At 33.0% G+C, this 21,760-nt stretch overlaps 1 protein-coding gene across 1 annotated transcript in view; it reads right to left on the bottom strand.

Moving 5' to 3' along the window:
• Window positions 1-1,031: 1,031 nt before the first annotated feature.
• Window positions 1,032-21,760, bottom strand: part of LOC117173443 (potassium voltage-gated channel subfamily KQT member 1-like) — a 302,430-nt gene continuing 281,701 nt past the window's right edge. The window contains exons 13-14 of the mRNA XM_033362018.1: window positions 6,681-6,803; window positions 1,032-1,412 (exon numbers count right to left, since the gene is read on the bottom strand). Coding sequence (XP_033217909.1) covers window positions 1,311-1,412; window positions 6,681-6,803 — 225 coding nt within the window. The 3' untranslated portion in view covers window positions 1,032-1,310. The remainder of the gene's footprint in view (window positions 1,413-6,680; window positions 6,804-21,760) is intronic.

Raw genomic sequence — 21,760 nt, forward strand, 5'->3', positions numbered from 1 at the left:
TTTTAATATTAAGCTTTAAACATTTTAAATGAATACCCACAAAATAAATCAAAAAACGTTACGATTTTAGAATTTAATTATTTATAAAAGTCAAGTCTTAAAATTAAAAACAATGACTAATTTAAGTCCGTATAATTTAATATATCTAAATTTAGAGAATATTCAATTTTATTTAAAATATTTTGCAAAAAAACGTTTTTAAATCAATATAATTTTAGTTTATAAAATTGGAAATCGGTCATATTTTTGATCAAAAGTATTATGATATTGGACTGGTTTCTGAAATTGGCATTTTTTCATTGGGATTTCTCGACTTAAATCTTGTTTTCTTGTCAAAATGACAACATTTTATTTGCTCTCTAATTTCGATAGATGAAACGTTTGATACTCATATTAACATTATTGAATTACATGCACGAATATTCAAATTTCATCCTTAATTAATTATTTTTATGCCGATGTACATAATGAATTTGCGTTCTTATTTTCAGTATTTTGAAGTTTCCAATTTTTCAAAGAATTTCCGTAAAATTAGTAGAAAAATTCTCGAATTAAATCGATGCATGAAAACTTGGAAATTCAACAGGAATCAGGCGAAGCCCACTCCCCTGTGGGGAATTCATGGATGAAAGAGCACCGGATACAGAAGATGTGCTTTATAAACGCTTTATTACGATAGTAGTATTATAGCAATGACAGTACGATGTCACTTGTCGGCCGATGATAAATATCTGCATTACCGACCGATGGTAACTATGCATAGAACAGAACCTTAAATTCAACATGGAGCATAGACTTGCTCGGCCGGTAAGTAACATCGTATTGTTAAAGCTATACCACTTACCCTTAAATTATCTTTGAGAATAGGAAAAATTTAATAAATGTGAGTTATGAATAAATTATTAAGTAATTAGGATTTTCCTATTATTTTATAATTCACTCTAAAACTTAATAAGATCATAAGATCCTAATTTTTTCCCATCTCTCACATGTATATTTTCTTATATTTCTTATAAGGATCTATTAATATTTGGCTTATCACAATTTGGAATCTATATTTTCCATACCTTGTACAATTTATTTTCGGAAATGGTTTTCGCAAATTCATTCGAAGTATCTTCTATCTTCTATTTTCTATCTTCGTCGAAAAAAAGCGTGAAGATTAAAATCAAAAAAATAATTTGATCTTCAGGATTTATTGTTCACCGACTTCCGCTGAGCATTTCTGGTATAACGTTTGTTATGCTTAACTGTGGAATAAAAAAATGTATGGGTGTCGCTGGAAGTGCGAAGTCGGCGGTAGATTTTCGCTATACGTCGTCTTCGACGCTTCTAAGAGGAATTTGTAATTTTTGAGCCAGCGCGTTTACTACGTGGACCAGTTGGTCTAGTTTCTTGTCCATTACTGCCAGCTGAAATAGAACATTTTTTAATTTAGTAACTTTAGGACAGACTTGAACCCTTGAAAGTTAAGGTGTCGCTAGATGTCGGTGGTAAGAGGAATCTACATTTTTATATGAAAATTAAAATCTCATTATTATGATTTTAAGGATAATTGAGGGATCGCTTATAAACTAGGTTTCCTGATTTGGTATATTTTTAATCCCCCACCTTCATTCTGCGTTTTGTCACGTTTCTAATGAGATTTCAATATCAAAGTTCACAATTCCAAATTTTCATAGAACTGGGAAAATAGAGGAATAAACAAAAATTAAATAAATATTTACATTTTCAACCCAAGACATGAATCTTCATAAAAAAGAAAAATTTTTGAATAAAGAAGTTAAACTCTTAACAAAGTATTTCTATTTTCGAGCAAAATATATGACTTTTAAATAAAATATTAAAATTTTCGACGAAACAGCTGGATTTTTTCACCACGAAGATTTCAAAAAAGAATTTATTACACCATGAAATACGACTTGTCAAACAATTTTTTTTTTAATTTTCGACTAGAAAATACGATTTTTTAAAAAGAAACAGTTAACTTACTACCAACTATTTCAATTTTTAAATAAAAAATACAAATTTTCGACAAAATAGTTCCAATTTCAACCTGAAAATATGAATTTTCAACAAAAAATTCAATTTACAATAAAATAATTAGACTTTCTAACAAAATGATGAATACGCAAATAAAAAATGTTTTAATTTCATATCAAAAATAGATTAATATGACCAAGAAATAAGATTTTTTAACAATTGATGTGAATTCTAAAAAAAAACCAGATTAACTTTCCATCCAATATTTTTACTTTTAACTAAAAAGGATGAATTTCTTACCAGGAGAATTAATTTTGAACAGTAAAGAAAAGTTGTATACGAAATACATGAATATTTAATCAAATATTTAAACCTCAACTATAAAAGATCAATTTACAATTAATTATAAATATTAATTTTGAACGAGAAAATTAATACATTTTCCATTGAAATAATTGATTCCTAAACAAAAAAATTAACTTTCATCAAAATGGTTTATCAAACATAAAGATAATTAAAAAAAGAAGATGAAGTTTCTGCCTAAAAAGACGAATTTTCGATGAAATTAATATGTTTGTAATTCATCTCGTGTAATTAAATAGACAAAATTCAATTGATCTGTTGAAAGTTGAACTAGTATGTTAAAAATTCAATTTTTTATTAAAGATGTAACTATTTTGTTGAAAATTAATTTCATTTTTGGTCAAGTATTAATTTTTTTAGCTAGAGATTTATTCCACTTTTTGTTGAAAATTGATATTTTTAGTCATAAATTCAAGAATTTGATTAAAAGTTCGTACATTATATCATATATAATTGGAAATTCATATATTTTGTTTAAAAAATCTTCCTCTAGGCTGAAAATTATTTTTTTCTTTAATTCAACTATTGCGTCTGATTATTTCGTTTGTTGAACATTCGTCTTTTTGGTGGAAGAATAATTTTTCTTTTGGTTCAGAATTCACCTATCTTCTGGATAATTTATATTTCGCTTTGTCTTTTTTAGTTAAAGAAGTGTAATTTCGGCGGAAAATTGAACTACTTGGTTACCAATATATTTATTTTGTGGAAACTTCGTCTTTTTTGGAAGAAAATTTATCGTCTTGTTTAAAAAATAACCTTTTTCGATGATAATTCAACTATTTGGTTGAATACTGAACTCGTGGGTAAAATTTTGTTTCTTTAGAGATGCATCATTTAATTACCAAGTTAACCGTTTTGTTGAAAGTTTATTTTTTTTATTTTGGAATTAATTTATTGCACTGGAAAATGTAAGTATTCATTTTCTTTTCCAAACCTGATACTTCTAATTGATTGAAAATTTATTTTTTATAGCTACAGATTTAACTATTTGATTAAATATTCATGTATCTCGTATGCAACTTTCTCTTATTGCTGAAAAATTAATCCTCCTAGTAAGAAATTCATCCTTTTTGGGTAAAAGTGAAAATATTTAATGGAAAATTATTCTGTTTTTGTTCAGAATTCACCTGTATTGTTCAAAAATCTTATTTCTTGGTTAAATTAATATATTTTTGATATGCAGTTCAAATATTTTTTAGTTTCGGATTCATCATTTTGGTAGAAAATAGAACTATTTGGAAATTTGATTTGAAAAGCCGTCTTTCATGGTGAAATACATTCTTTTTCGAAATCTTCTTGGTGGAAAATTCATCTGTTAGGTTGGAAATTGAAAATTTAAAAAAAAAAATTCATCTCTTTTTATTTTAATTGGACTACTTGGTTAAAAGTTGAACTTCTTAATTCAAAATTTACTTTTTTGATTGAATATTTATCTCTTGGGATGAAATTTTAAATATTCGTTTAAAATTGGTTTTAGCTTTGGTCGAAAATTAATTTTTGCTGTGCGAAACTGCAAGATTATCTTATAAAACCGCACTTTACCCTCACAAAAATAAATGAGAATCGGTTTGAAATTGTAATAGGTGTTGGGAAGGTCCGTAATTACATCTTCGTCTCGCGCTGCTTAAACACAAACTCAAATGTTCAGGGGCAATTCGGCTTTCAAGGGAAAGATGTTACGTTCCCTGCTTATTGCAGCCAGTCCCTAAATATTTATAACCCAAAGACTAGTATGCAATAAAGTTCATTTTCGCTCGAGAAAAAAAGACCAGCAAGCACCCGGTTGCGTGAAGCGCTATATCACTGGTTGAATCCTTCTTTTGGCGTCACTGGTATATTTAGTAACGCTATTTTAGTTGAGCTGATACCTGGCTGATACCTGGCTGATACAATCAAAGTCGGAAAATTACTGGCTCACCAGTTATAATTCAAAATACTCATTCAGCCAGTGACAACTTCACTGGTTCAGTTCAAGAGAGTGAATTTATTTTAAGCAAATCTTTCTGCATTTGTGATAGCTAATAATTCCCTCTTTCTAGATAAGGCGAGACCGCAACTGAAAAAGTAATATATTTGCGTACGAGTCCATTTAATAATTTCTCTATTACTCGAATTTTCTACAAAGCTAAAGCCGATCAGTCGAATCTTGATCCTTTATGTGAGATCGATTCGAGACTTTCAAATGACAAAACTTTCTAGAATCTTCACTGGTGTTGAATAGAATTCAGGATATTTAATGTCATCCGTGTAAACCCTGCCGGGATTAGGATCCTAATAGCCTTTTGCGTCTTGTGAAATCCAGGGAATGAAATACAAAGATCAAGGATGAATTATACTAATTAAAATTCATTATGGAATAAGCCGAATTGTACTAAATATGAAGATAAAATATATTCTAAACAAAATGGATTAAAAATAGTTAAAAAAGTAAATGGGAACCAAATTTGAAAATACTTGCCAAGTGAAGTGTAGCGAGCAGCAAAACGAATCAATGAGGGTTGCTATGATAAAATTTTAATTAATTTTATATTAATTTTTAATTTAATTAATCCCTGATCAATTTATCATTCAAAAGGGGATTTAAGTTTGATTTTTATTTGATTTAAATATTCTAAATTTTCATTTTTCATTTTCCCTGACCGCTGCACATTTTTTTTATTTATAAAATGGAACTCGTAACTATGAAATCAATAATCTTAATGAAAGTATTTTTTGTTTCTAAATTTTTTAAAAATATTTTTAGTGTAAATAATCATACAGGATCATATAAGGAGTCATTGGGAGCCATAAAAAAATTGCATGAATCTTCGATGAAAAAATAAATTTTAAACAAAGTGTGGTAGCTGATATTTCCACCAAGTTAAAAAAAAAGTTGTAATAAAAATAGTTGAATTAAATACGAAAATATGAATCTTTGATGCAAAAAATAAAATTTTTTATTCTCGCAAATAAACTTAACTGAAACAGATAAATTTCCAACAAAAATAGGAAAGTGTACTCGAACCCGATAGAGCCCCAATAGAGCCCTTTCGAAATTTCTGCACAGGGTGTCCCGGACCTCCTAAATTTTTGGTTCGAAATATTCAAAAATGTGCATTTTGATTTAAATAAAATGATTTTTGTATTATTTAAAAACTTTTATTATCTCTTACCCTTATTTAAATTCCTTCTATATTTCGTAATATCATACAATTTCATTATTTTTAAACCTTGAAATATTTTTTTCAAAGTTAACAATTTTCTTTCAAATCTTCGAAAATCCAAATTTTGCTTAAAATTGACCGGAAACGATAATTTTTTGGGTTACCGACAATGACAATTTTTTAATCGTTACATACAGTCTATACATTTCTAAAACTGAGATATTGTGAGTTTTTCTCTACAATTAAATTTTTCTCACTTCTTTAAATATGTCAGAAAGTTGACAAATTATATAATCTGCTAACAAAAAATCGACAAATATGTACATACTGGACCGCTGGCACGGCTAGCCGCGGCTGTCGGAAGTGGACTAGGAAATGAGTAGAACTAATTCTTAGACTCAGAAAAGGACAGATTGGCTTTCTTTCATTTTATCCCCTAGTCTACTTCGGACAGCCGCAGCCAACGGCCCAGTACTATATGTCGATGTAGCAAAATGTTGAGAACAGGAATCTTTTCCAATGTGTATTAAAACAATTAAAAATGAAATTGTCTCTTTTATTATTAATGTTCAAAAACATTCAAAAGTAATTTTTTCCACTAAAGAGAATTCATCCTTAAGAAATTAAAATTTACAAAATCCGAAAAATTCAAAAAAACAAAGTGAAAAAAAACGCGTCAGACTTCAATGTTATCAAAAAGCTGACGCAAGATAAATATTTCACTTCCTGATTCTAATTCATGGACTCGCTTTGTCTTTAGACTCGGTATTTTAGTAAAAAAAACTAGTTAAAAAAATTTCTTTTATGAGAATTCGTATTCGAATTGTTTATAATTTTCTAACTAATTATCCCACTTTCGACTGAATGTGGGTTGATTCGTTTAGCTGCGCTACCCTTTAATTCTGAAGATTCTAATAAAAAATATTTTTGGAACAGTGAAATGTTTTCAGAATTGACCCGTTCGCAAATGAAACAGAGACCAGCAAATGAGATGAGTTAAAAAAAAGAATAATAATTACTACTGTCTGTGACATTTGAAAAGTCCCTCTTTAGTTCAGCTATTTCCTGGTAATTTCAGTTGCTAATGGATTCCAGGTTATTTCCGAATGTAGTTTTTATTATTTTGCCATTTTCATCTCGATGCGATGCAAAAAATATCGACAGGAGAGAAACAGTTGGATAAAAATTTACCTGCTGTTCCACGCGGTAGAGGCGTGCGCCAATTGTCATAGGTTTAATGTTGCCTGCCCGGTCGATGCCTGCCAGGTAACTTCCTGGTTTACCCAGGGTTTGATCTAGCCTTCTTTGCAACTCCTGTGAACATACATCCATTTTTGTCTTAAGCAATCAGATATAAAATATTATATTACCTAGAAAGGTCAAATAAAAGGCATCCGAATATGGGAAACGCTGAAAACTGATAGGTTTGTAATTTGAAAAACTTTCTATAATTTTATATTAAATTTACCTTTATTTAAAGAAGGAATACACTTAAATTGATTAAAAATAAATGTTTATTTCCCAAGATAACAATCACGCGTGCTACGCCCAAGATTATGGTTTTGGTGTAACGTAGTTTTTTAATTGTAATATAAAATTAGGATCATTACAAAATGTTTATATTTCATAGGATGCATACATATAAGGACTATATTTTTGATAATGATTCAAATTGACTGTGTATTTGATTCTTCAAGCCTAATAATGTTGGTTAAAAATTGTTTTGGCACGCGTTTTGCTTTGGCACACACTTTGGAACATTTTTTTTATATAAAGCGTTCGTTTTAATTTAAAAAATGCTTTTAAAAATAAAACATTGCATTTTTCGATAAAACTATGCGAGATGTGAAAAAAATGGATAGAAAACAATTGTTCATTCAGAAAAGATCTACACATTTTTTTGTAACAATGTTCTATGGAACGCGTGGTTTTTGTTTCAATGGCAAAAAATAACATTCAAAATTTTTACATTCTCATCATTTATGATTGAGAAAGTATTAGAATTGTCGGAAATTTGACATCACACTTTTTCAAAGGATATCCACATTTCGAGACCCCCTGAATCCGAAAATCAGGTTTTCACGATTGCGTCTGTCTGTCTGTCCGTCCGTAAACACGATAACCCTTGAAAAAATGAACGAATCAAATTAATCTTTTGCACATTATTTTTAGGTCCTATAAGAAAATGCGAGTTCGTGAACCAGTCGTTTTTGATAAAAATTCAAAAAGTGAGCGCATTTTGAAAATTTTTGAGACTACTTTTTTCTGAATCTGAAAATTCTATGTACGGATATTTATATCATTAAAAAGAACAAACAATTGATCTTTATGACCTTTTTCGATAAAAATAAAATTCTCAGAGTTATAGCGTTTTCAAAATTTTTTTAATCGACCGAAAATCAAAATTTGATGCCGAAAAACGCACGATATGAAAAAAAGTCAAGAAAAGAAAAACATTTCTGTTTGAAAGCCCTACAAGATTATCATAACCAATTTTTGGATTCTTTACAAAAAAACGAAATTTCAAATTTTGATAGCACAAAAAATAATGGAAAATAAAAAATTCCATTTTGTGGAAAAACTATGTAGGATATGAAATTTTATAGCATCAAAAACCTCGAGACGTAAATGAAAATGGAATAGTTGTTAGAAATTAACTTTCGTACAAATATTGCAGGCGCAAATGTTTAGCATTGTTATATCTTTGTATGCTAACAACTTTTTATTATTATAATAATGTGAATCTGCACTTTATTGGAAAATGTTCATTCACTGGATTATTATTTACCAATTTGACCTGAATTCAATGTTGAATAGCTCACTTTTGATAAGTAGAAATATAACTCAGTTACCATATTTAATAATCAATCGTTCTGGTGGTCCAAAGTTATATCTGTCGAAATTAGACTTTCGATTTTTGGTGACTGACCCCCCCCTCCCTAATTTGTTTATTTTCCGGAAAAAGAAATCCTATATTTTTTCAAATCTGTCAACATTAACCTGTGGATTTATTGGGATGAGATCGATTTTTGAAAAAATTCATGAACAATATCATTCTTAACATTCTTTACCTACGACTTTAGTTGCAGAAAATAATTCTTTTCACGAATCTCAGGGTTAAACCATAGTTTTAACAAATAAAAATGGTTTAAGAAATTTTCAAATATCCTGAACAAAAAACATTAGTTTTAACATTCGTTAGTTGTGTGATTAGCTCCATAAAAAAACATTTTCCGATCAACAGGGGACGCACCGTTTAAATAGTTACCAAATAAGTCAAGTTAGAAATGTTATTTTGGAAATTATTTAACGGTATTATTTATTCTGAAAAACAATAACTTTTTCTGACATTATGAAGGCAAGAACAATTGTTCCAACAAATATTAATTGTTAGAAAGAATCAAAAATTAATAAGAAATATTGGAAAAATGTAGCTTATCAAATATAAATAATTTATGTGTAAAAAGTTAAAAAAACATATTGTCCTTCGCATGAATTTCGCATGAAACTGATGTCTTGGATTTTTTGCGGCAATCTTCAGGCATATGATAAGGGGGTTGGGGGCGTAAAAATTAAATGCTATTCAGCGGGGATTGTCCTCCAATGTTTTTTCAGAGGTGACCAAACTTTAATTTACAAAGCGTTAATAACAAGTTCAGATTTTTCCAATTGTACAAAAACAGAGCGTTTCCCATTTAAAAACCCATGTTAATTTCAAAAGCCCGAAAGCACGGGTTGATGTTCACTGATTAGAAAAAATTCGTAATTTCTTTCTCTGAAAAAAAACAAGCAAATGAGGGGGGAACGATCAACAAAAATCGAAAGTTGAGTTTTTATACCACCCTAATCAATCGCACTCGAAATTTGCAAAATCAAATTGAATCTTTTATAGAAAAAATTGATACTACGCTTTTTTAATTGCAGCATTCACTGTATTGTTTGATTTTGCCTCGGACGTTGCCTTTAGCGTAGGTCGGTAACTATTGTTACGTCAGTGTAGCCAAACGATCGACCACCGTACGTTTGAGCAACAGTCGCAATAAAATTCAAAGGAACAATGGACGTGTCACTGTACCACCTTTTGAATAAAAAACGACTAATCAAGCCGATGATGCTGATCATAAAGTGAAAATCGGAATCTATTCAGAAAATTTGGGTAAAGCTAAGCTCCCAGAAATTACGATTTTATCTTTTTACTTGAAACATAATAAAATTTAAATATTCAGTAAATCATAATATCAACGAAATTTAAACAAGGCGATTTATTTAATTTTAATTTAGCTACGTTGCAATTGCAATTATTAATTAAAAAATAATTAGTATATATAGTGTTTGATATAGATCAAATTTTTACCAACACAGGAGAATTTTCTAAAAAATAGTTTATTTTTTTAACCAATAAATATAAATTTTTAACAGAAAAGTTAAATTTATACAGATAGAAGAATTTTCTAACATGAAAATTAATTTACTACCAAAAAAAAAAAGATTACTTTTTTAATTAGTCACGAAAGGTTTTTTAAATAACAAAAATAACCTATAGTCTGTTTTAGGTTACTGAAGCCTATTCAAGTTCCACGTTATTTTAGAATCCAATCCCTTTAAAACTTTAAGACCTTCTACATTATAGCAAAAAAGGTCATTTTTGACATTAATGCCGACAACAGGAATCACGGTCTTAAAATGTTCTTTGGGCCACAATGAGGAACCTTTTTTGTTATCACCCTTCTCAAACCTCTGCATATCTTTTGACAGTAGCGTAAACTTTCGAAAGACGGTTTTTTATATATAACTCCTATATAAGCCCATATTTCTCGAATAATAGCCGGGCAAAGTCAAAAAATTTCTGAAAAATATTGAAAACTTGCACTTATACTAGTTCTGAAATGACATTGTATAAATTTAGGCACTTATTATCGGTAAAATTAATGTTAATAAATAAATTATACATTAATAATTTATTTTTATTGTTTATAAATAATTTTATAAATGGAGTAAATTTTTTCAGTATATACGAGTTTCACAATTGCGAGCCTATGGATGCAAGTATTTCAGATCAGTCAATGATAAAATTTACAGAATAGATTGATTTCTTGTTTTGGCAAACCGACAGAAATAACACTTTTCTTTGAATGAGATATTAGCAACATATAAGGGTCCCGTTCCTCTCTTATTGTAATTAAGCTAGCGAGTACTTATAAGGATGAAATAATTATCTCACAAAAAAGGAGCAATTAGCCGATTATTTCTTTCCGTGATACTGGACACAAGATATTAACGGATTATTAATATATCAACAAGAATGTAGACCAGCAGCACCAGAGCGCACCCGAGTCCAGATAATTTCTAAACGCCGTCGAGAATTACATTCACACAACTCTGAGAGCTTTTCTCAATGCCATTATCTTTTCTGTCAACCTAAAGGATCGTAGGATTAAAAAAAGAAAACTTCTAAATTAATCAGTCAGATTAAAGTTTTTATGGTAAACCTCACAAATTTACAAACATTTATTACTTATATATACTGTAAGGGAAAATTCATTCTGGTCAAAAGGAAACATAAGTGCGAGCAAGACGTTATAATAAAATAAGAGCATCTTTTTCGCACTCTATGGTATGACTCGTATTAGTGTTGAAACATCGATCCGGATACATCGGAACTATCGATATTTTTCTTGCGATGATCTATATTTTTCTTGATATCCATCGATTCAAACATCGATGCTTTCTTTCGGATGGTTAATAAATTTTCAAATTAGCCAACCATTACGTCGTCTTACAACATGGTGGAACAAAACAAGGCTGACTTCTTAATTTATTATGTTCATCTTTCTGGGAACCTTATATTTGGATAATAACCACGATTTTATTCAAAAATAAAATTGTTCAATACAATATACGTGAAATTGCAGTGAATATCAATTTGAGAAGGCAAAAAAATATAAAATTAATGGCAGAAAAATAGGATGATTTAGGAAAATAGATCATAGTGCCCAGGATCTGAATTTAGTGGTTGATTCTGAACCAATATATTCAGATTAATTAATTTTTCAAATAGGAAAAGAAAACAGAAATTAAAATTTTTTTTTCAAAGCTCAGGCATAGAAGTAGGTGGCAGGACGGAGGTTGAGCAGAAAGGGATCTGGGAGAGGGTAAAGCACATAATTGAAGAGAAAGTGGGAGAGCATAGAAGTGAAAAGGAGAAGGTAGCAGCTTGAGAAAGGGTAAGGGCAATGCAGGTGAGAATAGAGAAAAAAGAAAAGGCTTCTACAAAGCATAGGAAGGGTTAAGGCCAGGTATGTAAAGTTAGGCTGAAAGGAAAGAAGGAGAATGAAGTGGCGGTCGTGCAACTGTTTTAGGAAGTAAGGAGGTCGGGATGAAGCATGAAGGTGAAACTGTGAATGTGCTGTCCAAGAACGTAGCAGGGGTAAAGGAAGAAGATGAGGATTTCTAGAGGTATATCCAGGAATTTGACATTGTGAAACTGGTAGAGACGTGGACAGAGAGAAAAGAATGGGAGGGAATATAGTCAAGGCTGCCAGAGGGCTATCGGTAAAGGCGCCAGGTGACGGCCAAAGTAAAGAAGAAAAGGATGGTTATCAAGAGAATTATAGCAGGGGTTAGGTATTTACTGGAGGACAAAGATGCTGACGGAAGAGGTGTAGAGGAGAAAATGAGTCAGTGATGATAGGAGGGATTAAGTGCAAGTTTGTGTCAGTTTACAATAGGGACGGAATGGAAAGGATGAGGGAACGATTTAAAGACTTGCTAAGCGAAAGGGAAGAGGGTGTGTTGGTACTAGAAGGGGACTTAAATGCGAGCATGGAAAGGGAAGGGTTATCTACAGGAAGAGAGACAGAGGCTGGGCGGTTGCAAATGGTGTGGTAACAGGGGACGAAGAGGTAGAATAGACGTATGTGAGTAAGTAGGGGGTATTGGTGACATACTATGTGGTCATAAATACGCAAGGAGACAGAAAAATTTGCAGTGAAAGGGAGGGTATAATCAGACCATCAACCATTAGGATTGTCGATAAAAGAAGCGTGCCGGAAGGCAAGGTGGAGAAGAAGGGTCTTTAGGGGAGAGGGTGGCATGCATAACGGTGGCGATAGAGTAGTATTAGGAGCAGTTGGGATAGTAAGCTTTAAAGGCGAGTCAGTGAAAGATAAATGGGATAATCTGAAAGAGAAAATGAAAGGGTGTGTGCAAAATAAGGCATTTAGAAAGAAAAAGCAAGCAATGATAAAGCCGCGGTGGGATAGGTAATGTAAAATGATGAAAAGAAAGGTGAACATGGAGTACAAGAATGACGACAAGGTTGATGTGTAAGCAAAAAGGGCAGGAAAAGGAGAAAGATCTGGAAGATAAGATGAGAAGTGTAATACAGACGGGGACGTGTGGAAGATAATTAATAGATTTAGGAAACGTATGGTGGGCATAAGTGAGAAGATAAGGAGTGGCAAATTAACAGAATTTTTAAAGAAAAATTTCTAGGCTCAAATCCATGGATGTGCGATGAGAAGATTAAAAGAAAGAGGGAGATAAATAGGGAGGTGCTGAATGACGAGGAGATAAGGAAGCAGAAGAACCGTAGCTGCTTAGTACAAAAGAGGTAAGGGAGAGGCTGAAGGAGAAAGTGAAAAAAGTATGAAGGGGGAGGGATTCCCAAAAGGATAGAGGTAGAGGTTGATCGTAGAGGGATTACGCTTATGAATATGGCGTAATATTGTCGGAGAAGCAGGCATGCTTTAAAAAGGGGTGGAGCACTATCGATAATATTTACGTCTTGCAGCTTGTGGTGGATAGAGAATTAGCTAAGAAAGGTTAGAAAGCGTACGCGTTTTTTTATCTTAAAGGGGAATAAATTTCAGAGGGTTTCTGAATAGATAGGTGGTTTAGGCAAGGGTTTCCGCTTAATTCAACGCTTTTTTGCCATTTTATTCGCGGTGATGGAATGTAAGCTAGTGGCCGGAGTGATAGGAGCTGTTATGGTAGGAGGAGGTAGAATATGGTCACTCGCGTATGCAGATAACACATTGCTACAAGGATTAAGGGGGTGAGTGGAAGTGGAAGGGAAGGCGGTACAGGAGTTGAAAGAGTTTGTGTACCTGGGCTTCCTGTTTCGGAGGAATCTGGGAGTGGATAGTCATATAAGAGAGAGATTGAGAGGGGCAAATGTGGTGATAAGGCAGGTGTGGGGGCTGAAAAAGAAGCTGCTCGCAGATAATTTTGGAAAGAGGATAAAATTATTGGAAGGAAAATGAGGAGGTGAATAGGATACAGGGGAGACATGTGATGTGGACACTAGGTTTACCTTATTATTAGAAGGGAAACAGGAAAAACAGGCTTAGGGATTGTAAAGGGGAGTCGAGCGTGTGTATATAAGGAGAAATTTTTGGAAAAGGGGGGCAGTAGGCCCCCTAAGGCCTGCTAAGAGAGTGTTGGCGGGAGAAGGAGAACAGGACCAGAGATGGAAAGATAGAGGTTAAAAGTGTTTTAGAACAAATGGACTGTAGATGGACGAAATGAGAAGAATGCAAGAGGAAGGAAGAGAAAGAAGGCAGAAGAGAAGGAGAGTATGTTTGACAAGAGCAAAGTTTGTTTGAAGTCAATATTTGACAGAAACTATGTGAAGAAGATTCCAAGAAAGAAAATGGAATATTTGTGCGAGAAAGAAGAGAAAGCAAATCAGGAGCTAATAGCGAGGATGAGGTGTGAATGCATAGAGGATTTTATTACGTTTTGGCATTCTAGGGGGAAGAGGATATATGAATTGTGTGGAAGGGGCGATGCAGGAGTGGGGCATTGGTTGGAGGAGCGCGAGGAGGTAAAAAGGATTGGGATAAGCATGGAGGTAGTGATGCATGAAAGGGGGCAAAAAGGTAGTAGCATGCGTGAAGGGTGTGTTAGGTAGGTCAGAAAGAAAGAGAAGGAATGAAGACGAGGAGTGGAAGAGGAAAGATGGTAAATAGGAGAGAAAGTAGATATAAGGAAAATGTAAATATTGTAAGTTGTAGATTATTTAGTATTGGCCGCGGTGGCAGAAGTTGGTAATGTGAGGCAAAGCAAGAAAATAGGGTCATGCTTGCGAGCCAAAATGACGAAGGCTAGGCTATGAGAGCAAGCAGTCTTAGAGATAAGATTTGGATGGATATTAGGTTTTAAAATTAGTTGTAAGACGACTCTGTAAAAAATTGAAGTATGAGAAAGTTCATTTTTTAAGGTCAGCAGGCAGAAAAATAAACGCTTACCTACTATCTGTATATCATATATTTAACAATAAGAATATCTATTTACATAACATATTTCATATTTCACATTAAAATAATGGTATTTTTAAGTCATCGTTATTTTTTTCGAAGCATCGATGTTATTTAAAAATGACTGGATACATCGATGGTTTCATTCGATGTTACATCGAGGTTTTTTATTCGATTTTGCAACACTAACTTATATGAATTGGACCTTACTTTATAATGGAATGGAAGCTTCTAATGTGTCCCCTAAGGGTGTACATTTTTCTGGGACTTTCTTCTCTATTGTTTTACACACTCCCCACACACTTACTTGGTAATGGAAGGGAGACCTAAAGTTTAAGGTGGGTTCCCAATCGCCAAGAGCAACAGTTTTAAGTACTTAGAGAAAACCTTTTTCTCTAAAGGTACCGGTCCAACGACTCTCCGGAGATGAACAATTCCCTTGCTAGGCTAGTGTTCACCGCATGGGCCGCCGAGACTCTTCCAGAGTGCGAGGCGGGAATCGAACCTGCAGGCCGAAGGCGTTGTTCCAAAGCCTATACTTTAGCCCCCGCGACCATCGTCCCACTTGCCTTACTCTATATATATATATAATTAAAAGTTTGTCATTAGGACAACCGCAGGACTTCGCCAGGAGCAGGTGCTAATCTGAAAAACTGCACCCGATCCCAGCGAAATCGCGGTAAAATTTCAGCCACAGCCACGTCTCACGACCGTGAGATAGGTGGTTACAGTCTGTAACAGAATCAATAAGACGATCCGGCAAAACTCTCGTTCACCCTGAGGACACGGAGCGATCCAACGACGACCGCCTTCTGCATTTTTCCCGCAAGTGTTTTGCATATCTTTCACAAGCAGGGATGATTTTCAGGCTACTAACCAGTGAAAGCTTGGCTCTTTCTTTTTGCTCTCCTTGGCTATGATGTTTTTGTCAGCTGGTGCTGAAAAGACGATTACGAACATGGTTCGGTTCTCGAAGTCAAGAAGAACCATGTCAGATCTCGAGTGTGCAACAGAAACAATTGTTGAGAATATAAATTTCTAGTATATGCGGCTCTTCTCATTCTCGACAATTGACTCGATTTCCCTAGAAGCATTTAGAGGAGCGATATTAAGTTTAATGCCGTAAGAGTAGCAGAGATAGTAATAAAGCACTCTTAGTGCCGCATTGTGCCTCTAGATGTAGGTTGTTCCCGCATGAGTTGGACAACTAGATACTATGTGTAATAAATGCTTGAGGTGTGCATGGCATGCCCTGCAGCTATCATCGGGAATTTTTTGGCTCAAAATGTGATGATGGTATTTTAAGGTGGAAATGATACCGTCTTGACACGCCGAAATGAAACCCTCCGTGCCAGACTTCAATCCGGGTGATCACGCGATTTTTGCATTTGTAATTTTTGTTTTGAATTACGTTTTATAGACTGAGCCATTCTCTAAATTTTTCAAGCAAGTTGTATTAAATACTTACATACATAGGCTCGCAATTGTGAAAACCGTATGTAATGAAAAAATGTATTCGATTGATAAAATTATTAATAAACTTTAAAAATAAGTTGTTAGCGTATTATTTATTTATTAGCATTGACCTTAACAACAATTATTGCATAAATTTATCCAATTTCATTTCAGAGCTAGTATAAGTGCAAGTATTTAATATTATTTGCAAATTGTTGGACATTGCCCGGCTTTTATTCGAGAAATATGGGCCATATGAAAAAAATGAATAGAGCGTGTTTTGTGGGGACTTCTATGTAATTAAATTTTTGTAAACGTAAGGTTTGCAACAAACCATAAAAAAACAATTTATGAATAAATTACCTTTTTTTGAAAGTATACGCTACTGCCAAAATATACATAGTGGTTGAGGAAGGGAGAAAACGGAAACAATGCCTTATATTGACCCGAAGGACATTTGAAAACCATAACTTCTTTAGTCAGAATTATTTTCAACAAAACTGCGTATCGCCTGGTCTATATACTTTTTCAAAAATGTTAAAACTCAAAATATTTTTGACATGTTTTTAAATCTTCTCAAAATGTAAAAACATTTATGAAATAACTCAGTTTTTCTACAAAGAAAAACTTGTCAATGTCTTTATTTATTTTTTGACCATAACGGAAGCGTATCCTCCTCTAGGAGCTGAAACACCTTGTAGTTGGTGAGTAGTACGCTTAGGTCCATCGAAAATCGGGTCAAATGGACCTCGGCCTGCATCTGTAATGTGGATGGATATATATGATAGGATTATTATAAATGGTCTCTCCTGACTCACTTTTTTTTTGTTTCTCTGTAGCTCGGATCCTTATGGCTAGATCTAAATATGATCAACAGATGAATTAAAGTAGACGTATATACCAGTAATTAAAAAAATCCGAAAGTCGATTTTTTCAGTGAAAAAGACTCAAAAATAGGCATATCTGTGGCCTATTAGTGACCTATTGGGAGTAGGAACCTTTTTTTTAATTGCGCAGAATTAAGTCCTTTTGTATTTATTTCAGAGGAACTTTCTTCTCCGACAACCCCGAAACGAGCCATTTACCAAAAACTGACTTCTGGGCTTCTGTAAATTCAGTCTCAAAATGAGAACCGAAGTTCTAATAGCAATAAAGAAATTCTTTTGAGATTCAAAAACACGTCCCTAAAGTTTCATAAAAAAATATTTTTTGTCTTCGCATCGTAGGTATAGCGACAATTCCATTAAAATATTTTTTACCCTCCCTAATTGACTTTGAAGTTGAAAAAAATCGAAAAAAGTCGACTTTTTCACTATTATTATAGATTCATTTTTGAAGTGTGTTATACGTTAATCGAAATGTATTTGCAACATGTTGCAACAATAATATATCAGGAATGTTGACATGAAAATAATTTCTACTGACTTTGAATGACAAGAAAATGTTTAAAAGCAATATATCGCTCTTTATTTTAAAATAAAATTAATTTTCGCTATATGAATTATTAGAAAAAAATAATTCGAAGCAAGTGGGATTGAACTCACGTAGCAAGAAATAATACAAATATCTTGGACCCTACCTAAGTGAACTTGAAATTTCAAAATATTGAAAACATCTACTTTTTAGCTATTTTCTTAGAGTTACGACAATTTTGTCGACTATCTGACCATAAAATGTCTGATATACCTTAAGAAGAATGTATTTACAATATCTTACATTAATAATATTTGTGGAATGTTGATATTAATATAATTCTTATTGATTTCGGATTACAAGAAAGTATCTAAAAGTGATCTATTGCTCTTTATTTCACAACACAATTATTTTCGGTGTCTAAATAAGGTAAAAGTGTTTTCGTGTGTGCTTAGATTTACACATTTAAAGTGAGGAGGTAAATTAAATAATTTTTATCCTGCCAGAATAACGTAGAGGATAACAAAAAACCCAGAATTAAATTTTTTCGCTATTTTCTTGTAGTTATACGACTTATCAATCATATGCCCATCATACGAGTATTGACTCTCTGTCCCAATTAAGTTCGAAGAGTTCAACTTATCCTATTCAACCATCTGGTGTGCGATAATTTCCATGAATTTTTTCGAACAAGATCTTTCGAACACTCTCTTTCTTTCATAGCACTTTATATATCAAGCAGGTACTTTTGACCAGAACTAAGATCACGGTTGTCAACTGCAGGAGAATTAGAACTATCGACAGCATCGAAGGTTACAACCGGAATTTCTTCACAAAAAGCTTTTTCGGATTGTACCAGAAAAATCGTTAGGACCAGAAGTTCCTCCGTCAAGTTTTATAAACAAAGCTTAGAATAGCAGCTCATTACTATGAAGCTCACAGACACTCTATTGTAGCGGTTTACCCAATTCTAATTCTAGCAATAGAATTATACCTGCTTGTTTACCAGTGTTCGTAGGACAGCTATCATAACCTACACAAACTGGATCGGGGGTGTTAATTTCTTTGTAAAAGAAAAACTGAAGGATATCATGTGGAATCATTTTTGCATCTAAAGCAGATAAGGATATGTGTCCTAAATAAGTACTTCCTGGTTTCTGAATGAAAAAAGTATGTTCTTCTCGTTTTGTTGTGTTTTTCCTTTACTTGTTTCATCTATTACTTTTGTTTCATCTTTTCTTCCATGAAAGTAAAAAGCGGTTATTTCTAAAGCCAAAAAGTGCTGCTCTTTCCGAAGTTGATGATGAGTTTTTGTTCTTTCCCGATAGAGCTTACCCTTGTATTACACTAAACCTTTTACTTCCGGAATTTACTTACTCACAATGTGTGAAATTGCTGAAGCCAGTAAAGCAGCAGACCTATATCCGATGCCGTATCTGTCACAGAATTTTGAAAATGTTGGACAGTTTAATCTTGTCTGATCTATAAATTTATTCCAATAAGAGATCCATGCATCCTTAACGTCTTCTTCGGCAGGCTGGTAATCGTCTTTTACATTGTCATCCATAATCGAGCAACAGTAAGAACGTTCACCTTCAATTTGCACCTTCTGACGCTTTCTTTGGATAACTTATTCATTTTGATCTTGAACTACATGACTCATCAAAAGCTTTGATTGTCCTTCATGATGATCTGATTTTTCCGAATCAATTTTCGGAAGAGACGGAAATGATTTTTTATTTGCCTGGTAGATCACTGATCTAAGAGAAACACTTCAAAAAGATCTATCTCACAAATGCATGAAGCATTATCACGCTTAGAAGCCGCAACATCAGAAAATTTTGATTTATTTGCACGAAATAGATTTAATTTGCTTTTGTACCAAGATTTATATTTATCTCTTTCATGCGACTTTTTTAATTTCTTTAACCCATCTTGATCTATTTTAACGATTTTTGCGATTCTTGCTTCTGTAAGAATTGGGATGGAAGGTTTATTTCATATACCCTGCAGCCTTCTCACAACTAAACGCGTAATATGAGAAAAACTTGCGTATCCTTCAGGTTCTTTTTCAGTTCGAATTTTTTCGAATTCGAAAAAATAGTATCTTATTACATCAAAGTGTGGGTAATCTCCGGTTACTTAACTCTCTGTATTTTCCAATGATTGGGCATTCTCTTAAGAAATCCATTTTTCAAACTCAAACCACTAACAAATCACACACGATGTTTACTGAATTGAATGCGCAAAAGAAATGGTGTTTAAAATTCGAGGTTTTTAGCTCTCTTGTAACATACTCGTGATTAGACAGGTAAAACTGAACTAAATTCTTTTTCTGAAAAAGCGGTTAGGAGAAACAAAATGTCAACAAAAGCCTGGTGAGCCATGGTGCACTGGTAAAATGTAAACGAAACCTTAATGCACTCAAAAATTGCAGTAAACCATGTTTGTTTTGATTCTGAGGGTTAGGGAGCGGACCTTGAATGCATCAAAATATCATCTAATATTAAAATTTTTTAGATTTTGCTCATTGTTGAAACTACAAATGACTTCGGTTCAAAAATTAAACAGGATGTCCAAATTGAAAATAATGCCAGAAATCAGCATAATAGTAATACTTTGATAATTTAATGACATTATACCAAACCACTATATATTTTTTCTGACTATTCCGTTATTTGATTTTATTCAAAATATATTTTAAGACATATATAATACTTGTATGATGGGCATATGGTTATTAAGTCATATAACTTTAAGAAAGTAGCGAATTTAATTCTGTTTTTTTAAATTCTATACGTTATTTCGGCCAGATAAAATTATTTAGATAACCTTCTTACTGTACAAGTGTAAATCTAAGTACACTCGAAAACATTTTTACTTCATTTACATACCGAAAATTAATTTTGTTATGAAATAAAGAGAAATATGAAATAATTGCCATAATTCTAAGAAAATAGAGAAAGAGTCGATTTTTTTCGATCTTTTGAAATTTCAAGGTTACTTAGGTAGGGTAAAAGATATTTCAATCATTTTTTACTATGTCAGTACGAAATCAATCGCCTCAACCCATTTTTGCTGATAATTTGTATACTGAAAATCAATTTTATTGTCAAATAAAAAGCAATATATTACTTTGAAATATTTTCTTGTAATTCCAAGTCAATACAAATTATTTTAATTTAACATACTTTATATATTTTTGTTGCAACATATTGCAGAAACATTCGGATTAACGTATATTACACATTATATGGTCAACATAAGGAATTCTTTTGTATGAAACTTTATAGGAGTGTTTTTGACTCCCAAAAGTAAGTTTTTATTGCTATAAAACTTCGCGCAAACAACTTTTTTCTATACGTCCTATTATGCACCCTTAAATGAAGTACTAAAGAGATAATAATGACTGCCACCAAACTTACCATGTGAAAGTACCAGATGACTGGACTACACCGGACTGGCTACCTAACGGTGGTGATTGCCTACACACTATCACAAGAATTCAAGACATTTTTTTGCAGGAGAGAGGTCTTTAAATATATTTTGGTCGACCTAGCGGCTAAAGGTTTGCTGCGAAATACAGTGTCTACGGTCTGGCCATGGGAAGGTGCAGATCTTGAAGTGGGTGTGCTTGCGTTACTACAAAGAATGCTGAGGTCTACAATGTCGATCCAAAGTGGGACGATGGTCGTGGAGACTAAAGTGTAGGCTTTGGACCCACTTTATCGGCTTGTGGATTCGAATTCCGCCTGGCACTCTGAAAGAACCTCGGCGGCCCATGCGGTGAGCACTAGCTTAGCAAGGTAGTTGTTCATCTCGGGAGAGGCGTGGGACCGGTGCCTCTGGAGAAAAAGGGTTTCTCTAAGTACTTAAAGCTGTTTCTCTTGGTGGTTCGGAACCCACTTTAAGCTGTAGGTCCCCCTAAAACCACCAAGTAAGTGTGTGGAGGGTGTGTAAAGGAATAAGGAAGAAGGTGCAAGAAAAAATGTAAACGCTTAGGGGACATATTAGAAGCTTCAATTCCATTCCAGTAATCTAGGAACTTTGGTTAGTTCGAGATGCCATGAGAGAATCAGGGGGCGCTAGTATTTGTTATACTTTGCTAGTATTTGTTATAGGTGAAGAAAGTCAACTTTGGCC

The sequence above is a fragment of the Belonocnema kinseyi genome, chromosome 5 (genome assembly GCF_010883055.1).
Source record: "Belonocnema kinseyi isolate 2016_QV_RU_SX_M_011 chromosome 5, B_treatae_v1, whole genome shotgun sequence".
NCBI classification, from domain to species: Eukaryota; Metazoa; Arthropoda; class Insecta; order Hymenoptera; family Cynipidae; genus Belonocnema; species Belonocnema kinseyi.